This window comes from Zootoca vivipara, chromosome 8, assembly GCF_963506605.1.
Source record: "Zootoca vivipara chromosome 8, rZooViv1.1, whole genome shotgun sequence".
In the NCBI taxonomy this organism is placed as follows: Eukaryota; Metazoa; Chordata; class Lepidosauria; order Squamata; family Lacertidae; genus Zootoca; species Zootoca vivipara.
Genome location: NC_083283.1, coordinates 86,180,219 through 86,205,086, shown reverse-complemented (window position 1 = coordinate 86,205,086; position 24,868 = coordinate 86,180,219). Strand labels below are relative to the sequence as shown.

The 24,868-nt window shown below is 41.8% G+C and overlaps 1 protein-coding gene across 5 annotated transcripts in view; it reads left to right on the top strand.

Moving 5' to 3' along the window:
- RALGAPA2 (Ral GTPase activating protein catalytic subunit alpha 2) overlaps positions 1–24,868 on the top strand; it is a 191,263-nt gene that overhangs the window by 17,449 nt on the left and 148,946 nt on the right. For 4 of the 5 annotated variants that reach the window (XM_060278161.1, XM_035101980.2, XM_035101981.2 and 1 more), the window contains exons 4-14: positions 92–141; positions 7,187–7,244; positions 8,420–8,463; positions 11,204–11,381; positions 13,095–13,210; positions 13,728–13,866; positions 14,964–15,163; positions 16,809–17,033; positions 18,966–19,136; positions 21,957–22,094; positions 23,245–23,393. In XM_060278161.1, the coding sequence (XP_060134144.1) occupies positions 92–141; positions 7,187–7,244; positions 8,420–8,463; positions 11,204–11,381; positions 13,095–13,210; positions 13,728–13,866; positions 14,964–15,163; positions 16,809–17,033; positions 18,966–19,136; positions 21,957–22,094; positions 23,245–23,393 (1,468 nt within the window). The remainder of the gene's footprint in view (positions 1–91; positions 142–7,186; positions 7,245–8,419; positions 8,464–11,203; positions 11,382–13,094; positions 13,211–13,727; positions 13,867–14,963; positions 15,164–16,808; positions 17,034–18,965; positions 19,137–21,956; positions 22,095–23,244; positions 23,394–24,868) is intronic. The other variant, XM_060278162.1, reaches the window with a different exon arrangement.

Sequence of the window (24,868 nt, the reverse complement as noted above, 5' to 3'; positions counted from 1 at the left end):
GAATTTGAAAGCTAGCAGTCTGATAGGCTTTATTAACAGAGTAGTGTATTGTATTTATCCATACTGACTGGAAACATTCCTTTTCTCCCAGGGAATAAGTCACAAAGGGAGGAGCTGGACTCCATTCTCTTTCTTTTTGAAGTAAGTTATCACATTTCAGTACTTACTCAACGTTATGGTTCCTTCATGATAATAGTGAATAAGTTACATTTCTGACAAACATTTATTTCCCCACAAACTGTAAAGTGGGATTTATGGCTATTTTCCTCTATTTTAAATTGTGGGCAGACCCCCTCTTTCTCACATTCAGTGAGTGATTTAAAGAAAATTAGCCTGACATCTAGTCCCTATCATGTTTCCAGTGACTTAACTGGAAGTCGAAGTGGGATTAGAAGACTGCCTGCATTTTATGTCTGTCCTGCAAGGGCACTGAGTTTCTAACTCTTGTAGAGCAAAAGCTATGAGGCAAAATCTGTAGGCACCATTCAAGGCTCTTGCTTTTTGAGAGATGAGCCACTTTCTGCCCTTCAGTGTTTTTAGTCAATGATTGAAGTCGGAGCTGTGATTGATGGTTGGCGTTTTTGCACGGCACTTGGCCCTTCCCATGCTTGTCTGACAGACCAAAGAGCCAATGGTAGCCAGTGGATAAAGAACTCCTGACCTGTGCTGAAACAGGAAGTCTGCTTCTGGCTTCAATGTGTCACTGATACTTGGACAGTCCTGCTTTAAAAAAAACATAATTCATCAGGGAGGACAAGCTTCACAGGTTCACCTTGGCTGGAAACCAAGCCACACACACCCCACACACCCGGTTCATTTTGAAGGGATTTGCTTATTCTTTATAAGTGATTGTTGTACACAGAAAGTAATTAGAAAATCCATGATTGTAGTGTAGCTGAGATTGGGCAGTAGCATGTCTGTCCAAAAGCAAAAGGTAGCAGCAAAGCTGGGTGTTTGTGCTATTTCTAACTCAGGTTTAATTTCATTGTAAAAATGTGGGATTTTTTTCTCAACATATAAACATTTTAAAAATTGCTCTGCTAATGCAAATAAAATACACGTTGCAAAGTGGAGATGTTATTATAGTTTAGAAAACTCTGCAAAGGTGGGTGGGCACTGATAGACAGTAGTGTATGACAAGAATGAAGTGTAGTCCAATATTTTCATCCAGTCTCTTGGTGGTAGTGTTCTTGGGTTTGGTTTGGTTTGGTTTGGTTTGGTTTGGTTAAAGATTTTTTTTAATACTTTAATACTTAGAAGGCATTTACCTGAATCCTCTCAGCAAGGCCTAATGATTTCATAAGGGTGGCTGCTTCATTTTTTACAACTTTTTTTCCTTTCGAAAATCTGCAGACAGGTTATTATTGCCATAACCATGTGACGTGTGTGTTTAGTTTTGCTCATTCATTAAGCCTAAAGAGAAATCCGGTGTAACCTGAATGCTTACTTCCAGCAGTTAAAAAATAATTGATAAATTAATAGTACTATCCTATAGTTATTATTAGAATTGTCCTTTGGAAAGGAGCTGTTATAAACCCATTATGGATCCTTCAGAGCAAATGCGGGATGGAGAAACTGCGTAAATGTCATCTGAATTAAACATTTGTATTTCTAAACCCTAGCAAATTAAGTTAATTGATTGGTTGTTTGGCATATTTCATCCTATGTCAGCAGGAATAAAACTTCCCCCATGTTCTATTTTAATTAGTTAAACAGTTAATTAGGATTATTAATGTTTGGCATCTGGAATCAGAATTGAGCTACATCCCAGATGAGTAAACAGATTTACATAATTATTGTAGATTTTGAAACACTTGCTTATGTGTGAGTGGTGTTAATAACATTTCACAAATTAGCTTTAAATATCTTGGGTCTCAGAGATGAATAATTCTTCTGTTTGCATTAAAAGTAAATGTGTGGTATATCTCAAGGGCACAACTCATGCCTGCCCTTAGCCATAGCTGCTTCAGAGGAACCACTGCCCCTGGCAGAAAGATGGGAAGAATATCACTGGAGAGCTAAGTATTCCCCCAAGTAAGAAAGTGCAGATGGCTTCATAATGTGGGTGGGTTTAGAGTGCTCTCAATCTCCACTTGCTATCCAGTGCTTCACACGTAGAAGCTGATGTCTCAGGTTGTCCTCAGGCTCACCAATCTTTCCGTTTCCCTGTCCCTCTCTTATAATGGGGCATGGGTCTTAATGTTCACCAAGTTTCTCTCTCATCCTCAATCCCTCAGTGCAGCCAACACCGACCTTTTGCATAAAATGGTATAACTCCTGCAAGACACACTGTACCATATACTGCAATGTGTTATATAGGAGGGGGAAGGTGCCTTTGAACACTACAGGCGTCCCCCCACTTACACGGGGGCTACATTCCGGGGCCCCACTCACATAATTGAACTAGTGTAAAGCGGAGAGCAGGGACGTGGGTGGACGTCTAAACCACAGAGCCTAGAGCTTACCAATCAGAAGGTCGGCGGTTCGAATCCCTGCAACGGAGTGAGCTCCTTTTGCTCGGTCCCTGCTCCTGCCAACCTAGCCATTCGAAAGCACATCAAAGTGCAAGTAGATAAATAGGTACCGCTCCGGCGGGAAGGTACTGTATTTTCCGGCGTATAAAACGACTGGGCGTATAAGACGACCCCCAATTTTTCCAGTTAAAATATAGAGTTTGGGATATACTCGCCATATAAGACTACCCCTCTTCCTATGATCATCCGTGGGCCGGACATGCCCGCGCTGCCCATATCCAAAATGTCCGCAGCACCAGAAATCGCATCTGTGCATGTTTGGAAGCCGAAAATCGCATCTGGACATGCGCAGAAGCGATTTCCGGCGCTGGGCTGCCCAGTTCCCAAAATGTCCACAGCGCCAGAAATCGCTTCTGTGGCTGCGTATAAGACGACCCAGTGTATAAGACGACCCCCAACTTTTGAGAAGATTTTCCTGGGTTAAAAGTAGTCTTATACGCAGGAAAATACAGTAAATGGTGTTTCTGTGCGCTGCTCCGGTTCGCCAGAAGCGGCTTTGTCATGCTGGCCACATGACCCGGAAGCTGTATGCCGGCTCCCTCGGCCAGTAAAGCGAGATGAGCACCGGAACCCCAGAGTCGTCTGTGACTGGACCAAATGGTCAGGGCTCCCTTTACCTTTTACCTTTAAAGCAGGGAGCACCCTCTATAAAGTCTCTGCTTTTCCGCTCGCTCTCTAGCATTGAAGCTCTGGGGGTGGCTGGAGGACACACAGAAAAATGGCTGCTGCTGTGCTGTTTGGCACAGTAGCTGTTAGGCGGGGAGAGTAAGCAGCCTAAACAAAGGCCCACTGTGCCTCAGGTCTCTTCAGGGCTTCCTCCACCTCTTAGGGCCCCAAGGAAGGGCTCCTGGAAAGCCACCAGGACTCTCCAGCTCTCTCTCGACATTTCCTGGTATGATTTTATTTATTTATTTATTTATTTATTTATTTATTTATTTATTTCCCGGCGCTGCGTGTATACATGGTTGCACACAAGTAGAACAGTGTTTCTCAACCTTTTTTGGGCCACGGCACACTTGTTCCGTGAAAAAAATCACGAGGCACACCACCATTAAAAAAGTTAAAAAATTTAACTCTGTGCCGCCCTATATTATAATTATGACTGTAAGAAACACTTGCCAAATATTGCTTTCCGGCGGGTCAGTGTTGTGTATTGGCGGCCGCCAGGCTCGTTTGCACTGAGCTTTGGGAAAGAGGAGGAGAAATATTGCTTTCCGGCGGGTTAGTGTTCAATGCAAATTGCCCTTCTCGTTGCCGCACGTCGCGGCACACCAGCCAGCGTCTTGCGGCATACTAGTGTGCCGCGGAACAGTGGTTGAGAAACGCTGAAGTAGAATGCACGTAAGTGGGGGATGCCTGTACTTTGAAACAAAAATAACACTATTGTAGCCTGTTAAGGTTTTGTTGACTAAAGTCCATTTCATCAGTTGTATGAAGGGTTATCCTACATATAGACGTTACCGCTCTTTTAAAAAAAACCCAGATAGCAGGCATCCTGGCATTGGTAAGCCAACTGACACATGTAGTGTGGTAACATTTCATTGTGCCAATTCAATCCAAAAGTGGTAGAGCAATTAAGCAGTTTTAACTTGAAAATACAACTGGTCCAAAATACAGTTGTTAGGCTATTGAATGAAACTGGACTAATGGAACATTTTGCCAATTTTAAAATAGTTTTGTTGGCTTCTGGTCTGTTACCAAGCACAACTCAAAGGTGCTAATTTAAATCCTAAACCCTATACAGTTTTACAGTCTAGCTATGTAAAGGTTTACGTCAATTGTACAAATATGCACAATTACAATGATGGTAATTTGGGACCCTTTTCCAAGAGCTCCCAGTATCAAGGATCAGGTAGGTAATCACCAGAGGACCAGTCATGGCACTCTATACATGGAACATTGTCCTCAAGTGTTTAATCTGGAGGGTTCTACTGTAAAATGATTCTATTATTTTAATCTGAGCTGTTATTTTTGTATTTTAAATAATTATAATGTTATATTTCAAATTTGTAAGCTTTCTTTGAAAGGCTTATAAATAAAAAGGCAGGGTAAAAACATTTTAAATAAAGAAACCTAAAATAGTACAGCTATTCAAATAAACTGTGGGTGCAAATAATGGGTGTTATAATCAACAGTCCAACTGACGATCTTCAGTGGTGAAGTGGTGGATTCAGAGGTGGAATTGGAATAGGAGAGGTCCTGCCCTTAGAGCAAACCACTAGTGTGCCTCTGTCCTGGAAGCTGTGGGGCAAGTGGAACCCATTTTGTCTGGCCTGAGGAATTTGTGTTGCTGTCTCCTGATTCCAAGGACTCCAGCTCAGAGGCCCCAGTGGACCCACAGTCTTCCTTACTGCCACCATGGCTGTTGAAGCAGACAGGGAACTTCCAATTAAAGAGGTTTCTCTTAACGGGATTTGAGCTAGCCACCTAACTTGAACTCCTCTGCTTATCAGAGCAGCTGCTCTATGTCAAAGTTATGCTTCACATTATTCTTAGTCATGCAATAGCCTGGAGGAAAGACGGCTATGAATCAAAGAACTGACAGATCCCCTGATGTATTTCTTTGACATAATACCTAATTTCTATTTCAAGTGTGCCAATGGATTTCCATATGAATAAAGTACAGCATAAAAAGGAATATTCTGCGCCATGGGGTTTCTTAAGTTATTTTGTATATCTTTACTCTGATATACAAATATCTGATATTCTGGTTCGCCAGAAGTGGCTTTGTCATGCTGGCCACATGACTTGGAAGTTGTACGCTGGCTCCCTCGGCCAATAACGCGAGATGAGCGCCACAACCCCAGAGTCAGTCACGACTGGACCTAATGGTCAGGGGTCCCTTTACCTTTACCTTACTCTGAAAAGAAAAACAAAATCTCACTACCAGTAGCTATTTGGAGTTCACTGTCAATATATATATATATATATATATATATATATATATATATATATATATATATACATATATACACACACACACACACACACACATACTGGAAGAGGTCTTTCGCTTTTGTTAGGCACAAATGCTTAAGGCATATGATTCTCATCAGCTCAAGGTGTGCAAAATCATATGTTAAGGATACAAGCATAGCATACTGACAGTGGGTGATATTCAACTAAATCATACTCCAAATAAGGTCTAGCCTGCCCATGAGCGGAGCTGAGGCCATCACCTCAGGTGGCAGTTGTAGCCTCCAAGGAGTGTGCCACTTGCCACCCCTTCCGAGCACAATTCAAAGTGTTGGTGCTGACCTTTAAAGCCCTAAATGGCCTCCGTCCAGTATACCTGAAGGAGCGTCTCCACCTCCATCATTCTGCCCGGACACTGAGGTCCAGCACCGAGGGCCTTCTGGCGGTTCCCTCGTTGCGAGAAGCCAAGTTGCAGGGAACTAGGCAGAGGGCCTTCTCGGTGGTGGCGCCCGCCCTGTGGACCGCCCTCCCAACAGATGTCAAAGAGGAAAACAACTACCAGACTTTTAGAAGACATCTGAAGGCAGCCCTGTTCAGGGAGGCTTTTAATGTTTAATAGATTACTATGTTTTATTTTTCTGTTGGAAGCCACCCAGAGTGGCTGGGGAGACCCAGCCAGATGGGCGGGGTATAAATTATTATTATTATTATTATTATTATTATTATTATTATTATTATTATTATTTGCGACCCCAGCCTTGCAAAGCAGCACAGGGTTGGTAGGGCAGTGTGAGTAGCAGCCCCTATAAAAATGTGCCTGGGGCCATCGCCCCAGCAGCTCCCCCCATGCTACACCCCTGTGCCTCTGCCTCCTTTGCACCCACCCACCACCTCTTCTACATGCCCACCTGCTGCCACTGCCTCAGTTTTTCCTCCTGAGCTCCCTGACCATACCCTTCTGTTGGAGAAAGAGCTGTGTGTCAAAGCACCTTACCCTCCACCTTTATAACTACCCTGCTGATCCCTCTCAGGAGTAATGCAGTGCTTTGTTATTAGTTTTGAACTAGGATTCAGCAGCCATTCCAGTTGGCCACTCAATGGGGAGTTGGTGGGTGTCATTTTGTCCTCAGGCAAAGCCTCAGCCAGCCTTAATGGGGAAAAACTTGTAACGTAGAGCAGAGCCCAACCTATTTAGAAGTAGAATGATACAGTTGTTTTTTCTTAATACCTCTCAGGGGAAAAATATAGATAATAGAATCATAGAATTGTGGAGTTGGAAGGGACCCCAAGGGTCATCTAGCCCAACCTCCTGCAATGCAGGAATTGTGTGTATGAGAGAGACAGAGACCAGTTGTCACCTGTCATTAAGATTATGTATTGCCAGAGCTGCCTGAACATAAGTATTTACAATGCTTGAGTACTAGCTACTTCATAAAGCATAAACACAAGGCAGTTGACTGCTTGATTTAACTAATTTTCCTTAACAATGATCAATAATGAATAATTCTGAGCAATGTTGTAAATTCCAGAGGTAAAGTCTCTGCTAAGATTCTTATACTTTTGGTGAAGAGATTCTTTCCATGTCAGCAGAAGGCTTAAGTGTAAAAGAAATTATTTGACAGTGTTGACCCTCCCTAAAAAACCCTAACCTGTGTTGCACTTAAGTGATGTAAACTAGATGCCAAGTAGCTGTTTTGTCAATATGATATAAAATATGAATTATCTGTGTTCTCCAGAAAATATTACAACTACTTCCAGAAAGAATTTTCTACCGGTGGCATTTCCACAGCATAGGTAAGTGAGGTTTGGCTTTAATTCTTTTATATATATATCTCCACTTTCACTAAAGCCAGTGTACAAATGTCAAATGATTTTAATGGAGCTAGACGGTACTTTTCTTATTACTACCATTTATCATTGTCTTATTACTACCATTTATTATTGTAAGAATAAGTTGCTGTGAAGAGATGTCGAGGCTTGCTGGCCCATCATACCACCAGATGCCAAGTAGGCAACAGCTCCTGAAGAGACCACATTTGGGTGGTGCCTGAAGTCTCTACCTTGGAAGGAGGAGGAGCATCAATCATCTGACTGATGGGAGGGTATCATGCCTTAGGCAGAACAGAGGGTGGGAAAACATGGAGGAGGGAAGAAGGGCAGGGTGCAGGAAACAGGTTGCAATAGGCAGACGCTAAAGTAAGACTTCTCCAAGGAAATTGGGAAGACTTGGCTCTCACCCCCCTGCCAGAGGTCACCTGCATGTTATCCCCTTAAGCCCCATTGAACAGGACCAGAAATGGAATTGCAGCCTCCTGGGTTTACCCAGCCCCTCTCCTTGTGGAAGCATAGGAGTTCTGGACTTAAGACAGGCATTGAGGGAAGACACTCTGTAGTGAGAGGTTCTTCCAGAACACCAAGGTTACTTAGAAGGTCTTACTGTCCCTGCAGTTTGGGATTCACTTCTGAGAAGACTGGAGTGGGAAAGAGAGGATTGGAACCTTTAGAGAAGGAATTATGGAATCATGCCCCAGGAGTGAAGCCCTCATTGAAAGGCTTTACTACCGGTAAAAGAAATCTACAACATAGGTGGAAGCAGGGATGTGAAGCTCCATACCTGGAATAAAGCTGTACAGCTGACCAGGTGTGAGTTGGTGTGTTATTTAACCCCTTAGCCCAGGCACCCCCAAACTGCGGCCCTCCAGATGTTTTGGCCTACAACTCCCATGATCCCTAGCTAACAGGACCAGTGGTCAGGGATGATGGGAATTGTAGTCCAAAACATCTGAAAGGCCGAAGTTTGGGGATGCCTGCCTTAGCCTGATGTGGCCAATGAAAAATATGGAACACAACTCCTTTGTCATGACCCTTATCCTGGAGTATGGCACATGTGGGTTAGTATATAAACAGCCATAATGAACTCACTTGTTGAAGACACCATTTCCTGCTGTATTTTTTCTTTTACTCTTCAGGTTCAGTTTTGAAGAAACTATTGCACACTGGAAACTGTCTTAAGGTATTTCAACTCCTGTTTTAAATTCATTGTTTATTAGAAGTTTACAACCCAAGCTTACAAACCAACATGTTAATTCAAATCAACATGTGAAATTCAGTACTTCTCTCTCCCCATTTACCTATTAACCTGGGTGTCAGGGGACCACCAGGGTTCAGCGGAGAGCCTGGTGGATCGGAGCGAGGGCTCTCGGATGCTGCCAGAGCCCCAGAGCCTAGCGCCTGGCAGCTTCCTCCGGAAGGTGGGACTGGAGCTCAGGAGGAGGTGTTGAGGAGACGATAGCTCCAGAGGGAGAGTCACAGAGGGCGGACCAAAGCACTCAAGAGGGGGAGGCTCCAGGAGCTACAGCGCCGGTCCCTCAACTGAGCAGCTCTAGTGGAGGAGGTGTTCCACCAGCACCCTCTCCCCAAGAGAGGGGGGGGGAAGAGGAGGGACCAACGGAGGAGGTTCAAGGTGCCCAGGGGGCTATGTTGGCAGAAGTCACGAAGGGAGGTGCTTCCGAGTTCTGAATCGGATTAGTACAGTCATACTTTTTGATGCTCTGTCTTGTACATATATATATATAATAAAACCCTGTAAAAACCAAGTATGGGGTTTGGAGCTGCTTACTCGTGAGGAAGCCAGCAACACCATTACACCTTTTTACCCTCTTTGAGTTGCTTTCTCAAGAAATAAAAGTTTATTGGCATAAACACATACAGAATACAATAAAAATCGTGGATATGGTGAATAAAAATAGATGTAGAAGTACAAAAAAAACCCCACAGATACAGAGGAGGGGTAAAAAACCAATAAACTACTGAAAGTGCAATGCTACTTTCAGTTGTTGCCGAGGAGAAAAAGGTGGGTCATTTCAGTTCTCAATAAAACCCCTCCACATACTTGTATGTACAGTAAAACAAGTGGGCTGTTCAGTTGAGTTAGCATAGGAAAAAAAAACTTCTGCCATATTGAGTAGAAAGGATCTATTTTCAATGAATCATTATGGATTCTCAGTTTATGTCAGTTGTTCTGACAATTCACTGTCCCATACTTTCGCTAGCCGCCACTCCTGAGAAGGAGATGATTAGGACTTCCAATGGTCAGCCACTGTCAGTCTGGCTGCTGCAAGAAGCATGAGCACAAGAGATTTCTGCATGATAGATTAGTTGGTCCCACACTCCAAGAATAGGAGTGCCGATGCTGGGTCTGGGGAAAGTACCTGGGAGGTAATTCTGCAAATAGCATCAAAGGTTTGGATCTCTGAGCTATGCAACAGTCCCACCACATATGGACAACAGTTCCAGTGTGTCCACAACCCTGCCAATCTATCTGGAGTAGCATTTGCCAGTTCTAGATAGATGCAGTGGAGTCCAATGCCATCTTAGCAATGTTTTCAGTTTGGCTTCCTGTATTCTTGCAGAGATAGCTTTAAGTGGGGGTTTAGACCAGGCTTCCTCAACCTCGGCCCTCCAGATGGTTTTGGCCTACAACTCCCATAATCCCTAGCTAACAGGACCAGTGGCCAGGCATGATGGGAACTGTAGTCTCAAAACATCTGAAAGGCTGAGGCTGAGGTTGAGGAAGCCTGGTTTAGACCATATTGCTTCCCATACTTGTTCCTCTATCCAAAAGCCCAGATCACTCTCCCACATTGATCGTAGCCCCTGGGAAGAGCCTGATACTTTACTAAGTAGAATTTTGTATATATTACCAGTAGAAGCCATACCCTTATTACTTAAGGTCACATTAATACAAAGTAGCTCACAGAGAGTCAGGGGGCAGTGACCTTCTCCTTTGTGCTGCAGTACTGAACAAAAGAGTTTAGTTAGTTAATTAGTTAGTTAATTAATTAGTGGGTTAGTTGGAGCTTACTATGTGGGCTGTCTTTTAGTTTGCCCTTTAATAAAGATGCTAACATAGGCATAATAGCTTTGATCCTATATATTCCTTTTTGTTCCCAGCATTGATATCGATAATATTCATCACCAAAACAGAATGCTGGGTGGTCCAGAATGGGTGTCAAGGGTGATTTCAGGGGGGGGGGCAGATGTATTTGCCATCTGCACCACTCTTTAAATGTTAGTTGTAAAAATGGGTTGTTGTTGTTTGTAATGCACGCCCAAGAGGTTTTGAGAAAGGGCAGGCCTTGAAGGGAGGGTACTGACTGAGTTAAGAATGTATCCTTTTATTTAAAATGCATCCCTGGGTTATTTGTGGGGCATAGGCATTCATTCACACATACACCCAATATAGTCCAGCCCACTACATGGTCTGAGGGAAGGTGGACCGGCCCATGGCTGAAAAAGGTTGCTGACCCCTGAGAAAGAATTTCATTTGCACAACAGAACTTTCCCCTCCTCCCCTTGCACACCTGCTGAATATTTTCTGAGGTTTACCCCAGTCCTTTGGAACTGATTTGGGGACACCAAGAGGCATGTGTAGGGGGAGGAGAGGGTGGAAGTCATATTGCATAAATGGAAGTCATATCAGTTCCGTCTGAAACCTGAACTTCGGAAAATATGGCAGTATTAACTATACAGTGTAGTGCCAAATCTTTTCTCTAATTAAACAACTGATGACGAACTTTTTCAAAGGGAAAACTCTTTCTCTGCAAAGTGAATGTAGTGACCCTTTATGGCAGTAATGGTTGAAAGCAGTTACAACAAAGTACTTTATTAAGGTGTTAAGTCTATTCCTTATTTTCCCAGCGTTGCTGGACTGTTCTTTTTATATTGCTTTCTAAAATGTGTCTTCTTTCTAGATAAGATGTGAAGGAATCAGACTGTTTCTTCTCTGGTTACAAGCTCTCCAGACGAATTGTGCAGAAGAGCAACTGTTAACCTTTGCTTGCCTCGTTCCTGGTTTTCCTGCAGTGATGTCTTCACGAGGTCCATGTACACTCGATACCCTCATTAGCCCTCCTCCCAGTCACACTGATGGTTTGTTTTTGCTATATTCTGATATTCTCTCAAGTGTCTTAAGTTTTTAGTTGCACTGTCACCTGATTAAAGAAACTTTGTTGATGAAGCATATGAATTTTAGTCAATCCATAGATTGAATCTCTCTAAATCTGCATTCGAGGAAAAAATAATTTAAAAGAAAAAAATGTGGGGGTTTTTTTTAGATAATGTGCAAGTATTTTTGCAGGTTTCATCATAGTAGCGGCATTCTCTCTCACACATTAGGAAGTGTCTCCAGAAGTTCTTATAGGTACTTCCTTTGGGCATGATTGAGAGGTGCTCAGTAGCCCCGGGATAATGAGTTAATTAGAAAAGAAAAAGGGAAATTAGCAAGGGAAAGGAATGGAATTTGGTACCCTGGAGGAAGACATGGCTGACTAGAACCTTGAAGAGAAGCACTTGTGGATATGAGGATACACTGCAAAGTTTTGCTGCAGGTGCTACCTGTTCCTTCAGATATCAACCTTTAGTAGCCCAGTGCCTGTCACTTTCTCAGTTACAGAGGGTCACCTAAAAACAACACAGTAGTTTCTGCATAATTGGGTTACTCCCAGGTTTGCAGAAGCATATAAATTTACCCAACTGAAAAGAGAAGTGATTTATTTTTAAAAGTCCCACAAAAGTCTGGTAAGGATCTAGTCTTAGTGGCTTCCAGAACATAGAGGGTGTCAGTTGGAAGGGGGAAAAGGAAAAAGGACACTTAGAAAAAGGATACTTGTCTAAAAATGACCCCACCCCCATTTATATTGTAGCCTTATCAGCTACTAAGTGTCCTTTAAGTTGCGCCCAGGCAGGACAGAGATAGTCAATAATGACACCGGGGTTGAATTCAGAGAAAGAATTTAATTCTTATTAATAAGAGACTCAAGGTGATCAGCTCACGACAAGAGTAGAGAAACACAAATTGCAAAGCTTCTTATACACTTCTTTGGGCCCCTTTCCCCCTCCTCTGTAAATGTGTGCACGCAAGGGGGTCACGCACACAAGGGGGTCACAAGTACATATAAGGATCTTCCTGTGTCCGGTTTTATGCATAAACACATGCTGACTCAGGCAGCCTTGACTATCTTGCTGCTCTTTGCGTCAGACTGCTAGCATCAGACAAGACAGTCATCCGGCCTTGATAGCTTAGCTGGGCATCCTGTTTTGTTTACATTACCCTTTGGCACAAGGCAAGTCATCCCAGGGATATGGGGGGGGGGGGCTAAGCCATACACTCACAATTATACAATGCAGACAATCCAAACTATAGGATCAGATCTAGCTCAATAACACAATTGGCAAATCTCTCTCCACAATATAGCAATAAAGAACTCAGGTTTGTGGCTAGTACTATCCTGAGGCCTTTGGTATTATCTAGTGCAGCAGATGAAGGCTTCAGAAGGGCGAAAAAGAAATCTAAAGTGTGTCAGCCTGCTGCATGTGTTTGAAATTGCAGACTGCCCCATAGCTGCCATGAAGTCCTGGGCTGCTCTGGATCCAGTGGCCCTATAGACATGAGTATTTATACCTCACTGAACAATAATCCTGGGGATTTTCTTCTACCGGAGAGGAGGAAAGTCATCTTAAAGTGGAGGATTCTCTCTACTTGAGCTGACTGAGCTCCCACCCCCAATTTTTCATTTTAAAAAAGAAGGCATTTGTGCAACTGTGTCTTAAATCTTTCAAAAATTACTTCTTTTTTTATTTTAGAAAAGATTTATGCTGAAGAAATAACTCCACTTTTACCACATGTTTCTGGAGAAAAAACTGCCGAGGACCCAACATGCTATTTCCTTCAGCTACTGTTAAAATATATGGTAATCCAGGTAATTACATGTAAATCTGCTTCTTTAGTGTCGGTTAACTTGATTATATATTCAGTTGCTCACATCATATCTAAATAAGCACAAGATAACAAAGCAGAGTATATTGTAAGGGCACAATTCCATAATCCGCCACTGAGGATCTTCATTATTAATGTGTGCACTTCATAAGTCAGAGTCTAGGCTTGGGTCCTATACATTCCCTATATGGCACTGCCTCTTCCCCTGTGTTCCAACATGACCTTTAAGATCAGCCAAGATCTTGTCTGTATTGACTGTGCACTGTATTCGAACAATAAGATAATGAAGAGAGGTGTTTTCAATAGCTACCAGAGTTACATCAGTAACTCAGTACTTTCTTTTTAGTGTCTGCTTGATTTTTAAACTGTTGTCTGTCTTGAGGCCTAAATAGGGGATTGGATACCAGAGCATTTTTAAAAAGAGTTCATTTAAAGTGTTTCATTAAGACTTATTTTTCAGTATGCTGTGTATTAACATGACACTCCTTACTCTGGTATAGGCTGCAAGCTTGGAATGGAAGAATAAAGAGAACTGTGATACTGGATTTAAGTTTCTCTTTGCATTGTTCAGAAAGTATTACCTTCCTCATTTATTTCCCTCTTTTACAAAACTAACCAATGTATACAAACCTGTGCTTGGTGAGTAGCCATTTTATTTTTATTTTTTCCAAATAAAGTGTGAGATACGTATATTTTCCATGCGTCTCTTAATGTCTCTTTATACACATTTGAATATATTTTCTTATTATGCACTCTGGTTCTAAATATGTTCACTCTGATCCAGAGAACCATCGGAGTGGCAGAAGGGTGCCCATCAGGGGACACCAGGCATGTCATGGTTCTTTAGCTTCAGCCAACCTCCTGCAATATGGGGATGATATAATATTTATCTACCTTAGAGGTAGGTAAGGATTACAAGAATGATTAGGGAAGTGAATGTGTTTAGGGTTAAGGATCTTACAGCCTGATCCTATACATGCTTGCTTGGAGGAAGTCCCACTTACCTAAATGTGTTCTCCTTTCAGGTAAGCATGCATTGGATTGCAACCTTTGTCTTTTAATCAATAGGCATGATTTTAACAATGGTGTAGTAAAAGCTTCACTTCTCTCTAAAAGCTAAAGGGAAAACAATCTGAGTGTTATGTCTTTTTATATAATCAAGTTGTAGGAGTGGAAAGCTGTCCAACACCCCCCCCCCACTGCTTTGGCTGACTCAGGGTCCTCCCCCCCCCCATGGCTATGTGTCCCCCCCTTGTTGTGCCTCATCCCTGTGCCCCCCCCAATTGTGAAAGGCCCTATTCTGTTTGTTTTTGCCTGTGGCCTAGTGAATGGTGTGGCCTACTCAGTTTTCACTGCTTGGCAATGCTGCGGCCTATTGAAAAAGCTGGGCCTTGTTTTCAGTTGGTTGCTGTGGAATTTTGTGATGTCATCTGGCAGCGCAGCTTTGGAGGCGGCAGCGTGTGATCTGCCTTTCTATTGGATGCTGCTGGAGTCTTCAGAGCTTCTGGTGGTGACGTCTAACTTGGACGCCACTTTTTGTGTTTAATAATTATTTTAGGTGTGAAAGGTGTGGTTTTTTGAATTTTTTAAATACCAGATCCCTCCTTGATGGGCATGGAACGTTGTGGCCAAATTTGTTACATTACGGTTCAGCAGTTACGGAGAAAGGCTGTGACCTCCGCACGCACAATGCCTACATTTATATATATATAGATTTTCTGTTTTCTGATTTACAGACATTCCTGGCCTGCGACCCAAACCAGCGTATGTTAGTGTAGCTTGTAATAATGAAAACATTTATAGCACAAAAATACCATACATGACTGCTCGTGTAGCCTTTATTAAATGGCTTGTAAACTTTTTTCTGGAAAAGAAATACTTCACACCAACACAGAATTCTAAAAATGGAGGGGACGTTTTGCCCAGAATCATTCAAGTGAGTTGTAAATTGTATACATGTTTGTATTCCTTTAAAAAATGTTAAATTGGAATATTACAACTAATGCTTTGTTAAATGAACTGTGATATTTACATGGGCTTTTAAAGAGTTATTTACCCATTCTATTTGTGCATTTTGAGAGTTACTGCTAGCCATAATTACATAGAATGTGTTCTGAAATAAACTTTTCTTTAATAATAGAATAACATCTTTGTGACAATTGGCAGTTATAAAAAATGAATCATAGACTCATAGAGTTGGAAGAGACCACAAGGACCATCCAGTCCAACCCCCTGCCAAGCAGGAAACACCATCAAAGCATTCCTGACAGATGGCTGCCAAGCCTCTGCTTAAAGACCTCCAAAGAAGGAGACTCCACCACACTCCTTGGCAGCAAATTCCACTGTCAAACAGCTCTTACTGTCAGGAAGTTCTTCCTAATGTTTAGGTGGAATCTTCTTTCTTGTAGTTTGAATCCGTTGCTCCGTGTCCGCTTCTCTGGAGCAGCAGAAAACAACCTTTCTCCCTCCTCTATATGGCATCCTTTAACATATTTGAACATGGCTATCATATCACCCCTTAAAATTCTCTTCTCCAGGCTAAACATGCCCAGCTCCCTAAGCCGTTCCTCATAAGGCATCGTTTCCAGGCCTTTGACCATTTTGGTTGCCCTCCTCTGGACACGTTCCAGCTTGTCAGTATCCTTCTTCAACTGTGGTGCCCAGAACAGTACTCCAAGTGAGGTCTGACCAGAGCAGAATACAGTGGTACTATTACTTCCCTTTATCTAGATGCTATAGTCCTATTGATACAGCCCAGAATTGCATTGGCTTTTTTAGCTGCTACATCACACTGTTGACTCATGTCTCCTAGATCCTTTTTACTGCTCTCAAGCCAGGTGTCACCCATCCTGTATTTGTGCCTTTCATTTTTTTGCCCAAGTGTAGTACTTCACATTTCTCCCTGTTAAAATTCATCTTGTTTGCTTTGGCCCAGTTGTCTAATCTGTTAAGGTCATTTTGAAGTGTGACCCTGTCCTCTGGGGTATTAGCCACCCCTCCCAATTTGGTGTCATCTGCAAACTTGCTCAGGATGCCCTCAAGCCCATCATCCAAGTCATTGATAAAGATGTCTAATAAGACTGGGCCCAAGACAGAACCCTGTGGCACCCCACTAGTCACTTCTCTCCAGGATGAAGGGAAGCCATTGATGAGCACCCTTTGGGTTCGGTCAGTCAGTCAGTTACAAATCCATTGAATGGTAGCATTGTCTAGCCCGCATTTTACTAGCTTATTTACAGGAATATCATGGGGCACCTTGTCAAAGGCCTTGCTGAAATCAAGATAGGCTATATCCACAGCATTCCCTTCATCTACCAGGCTTGTGACTCTGTCAAAAAATGAGATCAGATTAGTCTGGCATGACCTGTTTTTCAGAAACCCATGCTGACTTTTAGTGATCACAGTTTTCCTTTCTAGGTGTTCACAGACTGTTTGCTTAATGATCTGCTTTAAACATGGATTTAAACAAATGTATCTTGAACTATGTAAAAGATTCACACATAATGCTAAGCCACTACTTATTAGGTTTATAAATTATAATTTGCTGTCTTCTCTCTCCCCACTCCCCAATGTTACTTAAGAGTGTGGGTGGTGCCATTCAAGATAAGAATTCTGAAGTGGAGAACAGTGTTGTATTGGATCAGGAGAAAAGTCATTCAACTAATGGCACGTTGACTGAGAGGAGGCTCAGTGATTCCAGCTTTTGCAGTATTGAAGAACAACACCGGGTCGTCTATGAGATGGTGCAACAGATCCTTTTGTCTACACGAGGTTATGTCAATTTTGTCAATGAAGTATTTCGTCAGGTTAGTTGTGGGTAAATGTATGTATGCTATGGAAATGTAGTAGTGTGCTAGGTTTAGACCATGATTTCCACGTTAAATCCTTGCCCAGTGCTGACATGTACTGGGGAGACTTGGGCCAGTCTATACTGTATCTCTTTTCATAACCTACATCACTGTAGGTTGCTGTCAAGGTAAAATAAATCAATGTAATCTTCCCCTGAGGTCTTGGGAAAGTATGAGTAAAATATTTATAGAGGTGTATGGAAGATAAAAGCACAATAAAGCTATGGTGGCAATCCTGAGCTCATGTACCTAAAGAGTAAGTCCAATTGATTTCACTGGGACTTATTTCTGAATAAACTTAGGATTGTGGTGCAAAATGTTAAAGTTGTAATAAAGGCTGAGATAATTCAGCTAAAAATATTTTGCTTCTCTCTAGAGAGAAAATTGTGGGGATATACAAGTGTGACTGTTATGGTGAAAATAATAAGAGAGATAAAGTGCACAAAAATGTCAAACGTGCTGCCTGTGAAAAGTACCACTTTTTCTATTAAGATATAGGTGAAAGACAAGGAGCTGGGTTTTTCTCCCTGCTCTTAGCTTTTCAGAAAAGGAAAACTTGAATATTGTTAGATGGAATATGCCCTCTTCTGACATGCTTTTGAATTGCACTATTTAGTTTAACTTGGACATTTACATATTTGAATGTTCAAAGGCAATTACAGTGGTACCTTGGTAGTTGAATGGCTTGGCTCCCGAACAAATCGATTCCTGAACACCACAAACCCGGAGGTGACTGTTCCAGTTTTTCGAACCTTTTTCAGAGAATGTCCGACATAGCTTCTGCGGCTTGTGATTGAGTGCAGGAAGCCCCTGCAGCCAATCAGAAGCCACACCTTGGTTTTCAAACCGTTTCGAAAGTCAAACAGACTCCCAGAACAGATTAAGTTCAAGAACCAAGGCACCACTGTATTTGTATTTTTGATCCCTATGTTACCCCAAGAAGGGACTAAGAAATCTAACTTATAGTGAGGTGATATGGAATTTGTGAACCAACACCAAGTTGAATCCTCATTTACAATGACACAGTAGAGGAAGAAAAGTATAAAGCCAAACCAATTGTACCTGTTATAAATATCTGACTTGGTTGGTGGTTTTGTGTTACAGAATTTATTTGATATAAAGTCTAATTCTGTCTGTTTACATGGATGTCCAAGCTTGTATGTTCAGTGGGTTTTACTTCCAAAAAACATGCATAGAATTGTAGCCTAATTTGTAGAGGGTCTGTTCTATCAACAAAAATGCCCTTACTACTTACACATGGCTTTGTAAAATCAGAAAATCATTTGTTATTCAAAAACTTTTAAAAGGCTGATCATTATTTTTTAAAAAAATTGCAGATCTCTTCGTTCATTATCCTATAGTTTGGCTTCTCTTGATCTTATTGCGTAATTTTCTTGTTATGCAATGCATGCTCCTTTTTATTTATTTGCATATTGGCTTGTTGGATTGAAGTGGTGCATTGCAGTGGCGTAACCAAATCTAAAATTGTTTTGGATAGCTCTCTTCTGATCTAAGATGGGTATAGCACACACATACAGTACACTCACTCTTACCACCGCTGATCTATTAGAAGGGAAAAACTTCTATTGTACAAAAAATGTGTCTTTCAAGCCTAATTATGGCATGGGTAGGGAGGGAAATTGCAGCTTGGAAGGGGAAGTCCTTGAAATTCCTCCCTGCAGCACAGTAAGGCTTGAAAAAGACTTCTAGCAGAATGTTTTTTTCCCAAGCCTAATTGCAGTGGGCCAAGGAGGAGATGCTGTAGGCCAGATAGGAGAGCACCAGGAGCTGCTTCTGGCCTGCAGACATTGATCTGTAATGTACTTTCAATCTGTACAAGTGTACTTTATTTCTCTTATGTATCAGTAATGTGTATTGTTGACATTTTAGGCTTTTTTATTGCCTTCATCGGAGATATCGTCAACAGAAAAAGTAGTGAAGGTATATAGGAAGTGGATACTCCAAGAGAAGCCTGTGTTCATGGAAGAACCTGATATGAAGGAAATAGTTCATGATGATGACGTCTTAGACCATCCAACAGCAGAAACAGATGACAAACATGTATGCTACCAGCCTTTATTAAATAGGTGGATAGTTTATAATGTGTAATAATTAATTGAGGTTTGTGTGCTTTATGATGACTGGCCAGGCTAAGAATATTAGAACTTCACAAAGTTCTATTAACTTAGTTTCATTTAGAATCATAGAATCATAGAGTTGGAAGAGACCACAAGGACCATCCAGTCCAACCCCCTGCCAAGCAGGAAACACCATCAAAGCATTCCTGACAGATGGCTGTCAAGCCTCCGCTTAAAGACCTCCAAAGAAGGAGACTCCACCACACTCCTTGGCAGCAAATTCCACTGTCAAACAGCTCTTACTGTCAGGAAGTTCTTCCTAATGTTTAGGTGGAATCTTCTTTCTTGTAGTTTGAATCCATTGCTCCGTGTCCACTTCTCTGGAGCAGCAGAAAACAACCTTTCTCCCTCCTCTATATGGCATCCTTTAACATATTTGAACATGGCTATCATAGCACCCCTTAACCTTCTCTTCTCCAGGCTAAACATGCCCAGCTCCCTATGCCGTTCCTCATAAGGCATTGTTTCCAGGCCTTTGACCATTTTGGTTGCCCTCCTCTGGACACGTTCCAGCTTGTCAGTATCATTCTTGAACTGTGGCGCCCAGAACTATTTTTGTAAATTCCAAGTAATAATTTTTTTTCCGCCTTGCGCTGTTACTTCAACGGCAACGTATCTCCCTTCTTCATCTTTAAACAATTATTTTGCTTTGAATCTTTCCTTCACATAAATTACCACTCCTCATTTTTTAACTTTATCTGCCGAAATAAATTCTTCTCCAAGCCTTTTATTTTGCAAAATCCTTCTATGTTTTCTCATCACATGAGTTTCTTGTAAACAAATCACATCCCAAAATTTTTTTTACTAACACGTGGTAAATTCAGTTTCTTTTAGGACATGAATTTAAACTGTTCACATTCCAAGATAGAATCCTTAAGGCCATGATGATTTAATCTGATGCTCCTGGTCCAGCCCCAAGTCCAAGTCCCAAATCCGAAAACAAAGGGGATCCAGTTGGCAGCCTAGGTCCTGATCCTGATTCAACTTCAAAATCCTTCGTGTTCTTCTGTAGAAATCTCCTCCCCCCCCCCAGTCTTAATCCTAATCTTCTTTTGTTGGTATTTGAAATAAAGCCCTTCAGGGAATTCCCAACAGAAATAAATCCCTTTTTTCCTCAAGGCAGTTGTATAATTATTTCTTAATTCCAGGAAAAATATTGGGATATCTAACAACGCAACCTGGGATCCCTGGACTTTCAATCTTTTCTGATAGTGTAGTCCAAGAATCTTATCTCTCTGTTCCTTTTTTTGAAAGGTCACCAGGCAATCACTAACAAATTTTGTCTCCTTTTTTGATCTTGTTCCAAACCTGTTGGCTTTCACAATTTCCCCCTCCAATTCCTCCTCTGTCAGTTCCTAGGATGTCTTAAATTCCTGGATTAAAGCTGCCTTCAAATTGTCTTGTTCAATTATCGGGAATCCGCGAATTCTTAAATTTCTCTCTCTCTCTCTCATTTGTAAGAAGGCTATCGCAATCTGCGCTTGATAATTCTGCCTTTCGAGGTCCTGGACTCTACCTGACTCAAGCTGCGTAACTCTTTCCTCCACTCCAGTGACTTGTGTCTTTAGCTGTTGGATTTCTTCATTTAGGCAGCCTAGTTCACCTTTAATTTCTTTCAGCTCCTCTGTAATTTTTTTTAGCTCTTCTGAATTCTTATCTTGTCCTTCCTTTAATACTCTAAGCATTTGAAGAACTTGCTCCTCAAAAATTGGTGAGACAGAGCCCTTCCTTCTTGTTTTTGCAGCTGCAGCTCCTTCCATATCAAAATAAAACTTCAGCAGCCTGGTATCTCAAGGTCAGATTTTTCTCAGTCACTACCTGAGGCAACACCAGCTGCAGCCAGGGGCCAACAGTCTCAATTTAAAACGGCATATAATTCCAGTCCTTTAGCTCTATAGAGTGCAATTTATGTTGCAAAATGATGTAGAAGTTAATATGTTGCAAACCAGCCAGTCAAGATCCTTTTGTATCTATTAAAAGCGTTACAGAAACATCAAAGAGTTCCCAAGGGGAAATGAAAGTTCACAGCCTCTATTCCTTTATGACGTCACAATGGCGGCGGCTGCTCTGACCCGGTCTCTGCTCGCAAGGGAAGACGGCTTTCCCTCTGTTTTTTACACAGTCTTTCAGAGATATTTAAGTCCTTTTCACACACCCCCACCCTGACAAGAGGGGGATTTTCAACATGAAACTTGGAAGTTTAAAAGTATGAAATCTTCCGCGGCTGCAGAAGCAGGTCTTTGCTTTCCTTTTTTGCCACAGCGGGGAGAGCTCGACCTCCGTGTTTAGAAGCCCTCCCGTGGTCAAATTTCAGTTCTAATTTTTAAAATTTAGTAATGGCTTTTACTGTGTCCAAATAGTCCAGAACTCTTAATTTTCACGGTGAGATTGATCGCTCAAATTCCGTCGGCTCTCGAAGCTTTGCGCTTTGAAGTAGCAGTCTGACTTGAAATACCCGCATCTCCACCTCGCCCGCTCTCGGCACCCTTATTAGACCTGCGGGGGGGGGGTCAAGGAAACACCAGGGGGTCTCAGCCAAGTCCCACGTCCTCGGGAAACCTGATCCGAGGTTTTTATGGGGGTCCACGGTGCTCTTGCAGTGCCCCCAGTCCTTTAAAGCGCTGGAGAATCCCAGAGCGAGATTTTTCCCATCCGTCCTAAATTCTTACATCTTAACCATTTAAAAATAAATTTGATATGCTGTCTTAACCAGTGCACATTGTCATTTTTTTCTTTTTTGAAGCTTGCAACTGGCCATTCTGGACATAAAAGGTCATCTAGTTGGGGAAGATCACATTCCTTCTCTAATGCGGTTAATAGAGGGTGTATATTAGAAGATGAAAACAAGAATGTCAAAGCAGGGCTTCAAGCTACACTACAGGTAATATTTATGGGGCTATCACGATACTCAAATGGAGCACAATATTTCTATTTCCAGTATTATTACTTCTGTGTTTGAAGACGAATACTTTGGACAAATATCACTGAAAGTATTATTGGGCCACACTCTTCTTTCAAGCTGCTAAAAATCTGGAAATTGATGCGATTGAACTGGGTGGTAGTTGAGAGGCTTTCTGTACTTTTTACTTTTACTGGTAGTTTTTGTATGCCCTCCAAAGAAGTATAATAAGATGCTCTCTAGGCCAGGCATCCCCAGACTTCGGCCCTCCAGATGTTTTGGACTACAATTCCCAACCTCCCTGACCACTGGTCCTGTTAGCTGGTCATGGTAGTTGTAGGCCAAAACATCTGGAGGGCCGCAGTTTGGGGATGCCTGCTCTATGCTGATCCTAGCCTAGAGGATCCCTAAGCTGCCCAGGAGCCTGGAGAGTTCCTAAGTTATAATACTAAATACCCTTTCCTTCTGCTAAATTCTAGAACTATTAAACAGTAAAGACCTTTGGATTAACTTTACCAAAGTCCAAGGGACACAAAACAAACATATTGTGTCAAGTTTTAACAATACAAATGTTACTTTAACCACTGTGCAGTCGAGCTCATAAGGAGATTTTAGTGAGAAATTCTAGAGAATTGCCTTTTAAAATGAAAAATCAATAAAGACAAATTTCAAAAAAGAAACTATTTTATTCGGAGGCAAAGGGGAAGAAAAAGGGACGACAACTATTTGTTTGTTTGTTTGTTTATCTTATGTTTAATATCGGATATTATTTCTAATAATCTTGGAGCCCCCAATATTAGAACCCCCAATGTCTTTTAGAGAAAGTTCCTGAATTTCTTCTAGGAAGAGAAATGCCACATGTATCGTGGCTCACCAGCAATAATATATCCCACAAGGATCAAAAATTGTGGTGAGTGGTCCCAAAACGTTTTGAGAACCAAACTCTGTATGCCTTTTACCATAAAAGGAATGCAAAGGCGCTTTCCTGTTTGTGGTTGTGAGAATACATGTTAAGTGTTCTGAACAGGATGTAGTTTAACATTAGAATAACTGAATAAAATTTGTTCATTGCTATTCTTCCCACCATCCCCTTTCCCTTTCTTTCTTTCTTTCTTTCTTTCAAAATATAAAGGTATTCTTGACAAACTCTGCAAATGTATTTTTATTGGAACCATGTACTGAAATACCTGCACTCCTGAAGGAGCAAGTGGATGCATGCAGAGCAGTTTTGAGTATATTTAGGCGCATGATTATGGACCTTCCAATGAATAAAAAGACATGGTATGTTTTTAATGTATTTCCTCTATGTGTGACATGTGCAACATATCTCAAAAAGGATCTAAAACATTCTTGAGTCTGCTTAGGAACAAGTCCCCTTGCACTTAACGACTCTTATTTCTGAGTAGGCAAGTATAGGACTCTGCTGCTAGCATTGAATATTTCAGAATTTTAAAACATATGTATAAATTTATAAAACACGCTGTACCTTCTTTTATTTTACAACCCTATCTGACATTTTCTACATAGAAATAAGTTTTGAAATCATGACATTTGGTTGTTGTTTCCACCCAATTTTAACTATAAAAGGGAAATACCACGCATGGACATCTCCAAATGCATTATCTACATGGGGGTCGTTGGAGACCTGGCAGGCCAAATTTGGCCCATAGGCTGGAGGTTTCTAACTTCTGGTTTAATGCTATTCTTCATGGATACAGAGTGTCTTATTTACTGTGTTGATTTATTATTCTCCATATCTAATAAGCATACTTAAAAATTCATGGAAAGTGCCTTTTTCCTATGTTCGGGTTGTGATATCACAAGGATATTGGAACTCTTTCCCTGGGCAAGTAAGTGTGTCCTTAGCTTGGACTTGTGCTCCACCTCGTGGTTGAAGACAAAATTGCTGCTCCAAATGGAATTTTCAAAATACGTTGCCTCTTTGGAATCATCAGTGTTTTTATTATTACTACTACTACTATTATTATTATTATTATTATTATTATTATTTCAATTCTATACCGCACTTCATCCAACCATCACAGGGTGCTTTACAATATCAATCAATCAATCAATCAGTCTCCTTTATTGGCATAGACTTAGTGTGTCATATACATGGATCATAACACAACACAGGTAATGTCAGGGACTGGCCAGAGGAGGAGGAGGAGGAGGAGGAGGAGGAGTGCACTCCCCCACCCTCCGGCCCACTGCGCGCGCACTCCCCTGCCCTTCGGCCCACCGTGCGATCGGCACAGCGGCCACCGGCCCAAAGGCGGGTAAGTCTGGGGACCCCTGGTCTACATGTTCCTATGCATCCCTCCTATAGGCACTTCAAGCAGGAGCTGACATTTTTGTCCTTTCTGTCCATCTCCTGTTCACCTCACCCCCCGAAAAAGCCTGACATACCTTGGATGTGTGAAGTGCATTGAAGGTGTACATTTATTAAATAAAGTCCTTCTGCCGGTCAGATACTCTCATGCACTTTCCTGTGCTGGAAAGTTGTCACTTCTACTTTGACTAGGTGACTTAAGTCCTGTATTTCTTAACTTACACCTGCCTTACATTGCCACCATCTACAAAAAAATATTCTCATTCAGCTAGTGATGCAGACAGGACTTTCTCTTAATGCATTGCAAGAAATTTGTAGAGCTTCCACCTGGGCTAATTGTTGTTGTTTAGTCATAGAATCATAGAGTTGGAAGAGACCACAAGGGCCATCCAGTCCAACCCCCTGCCAAGCAGGAAACACCATC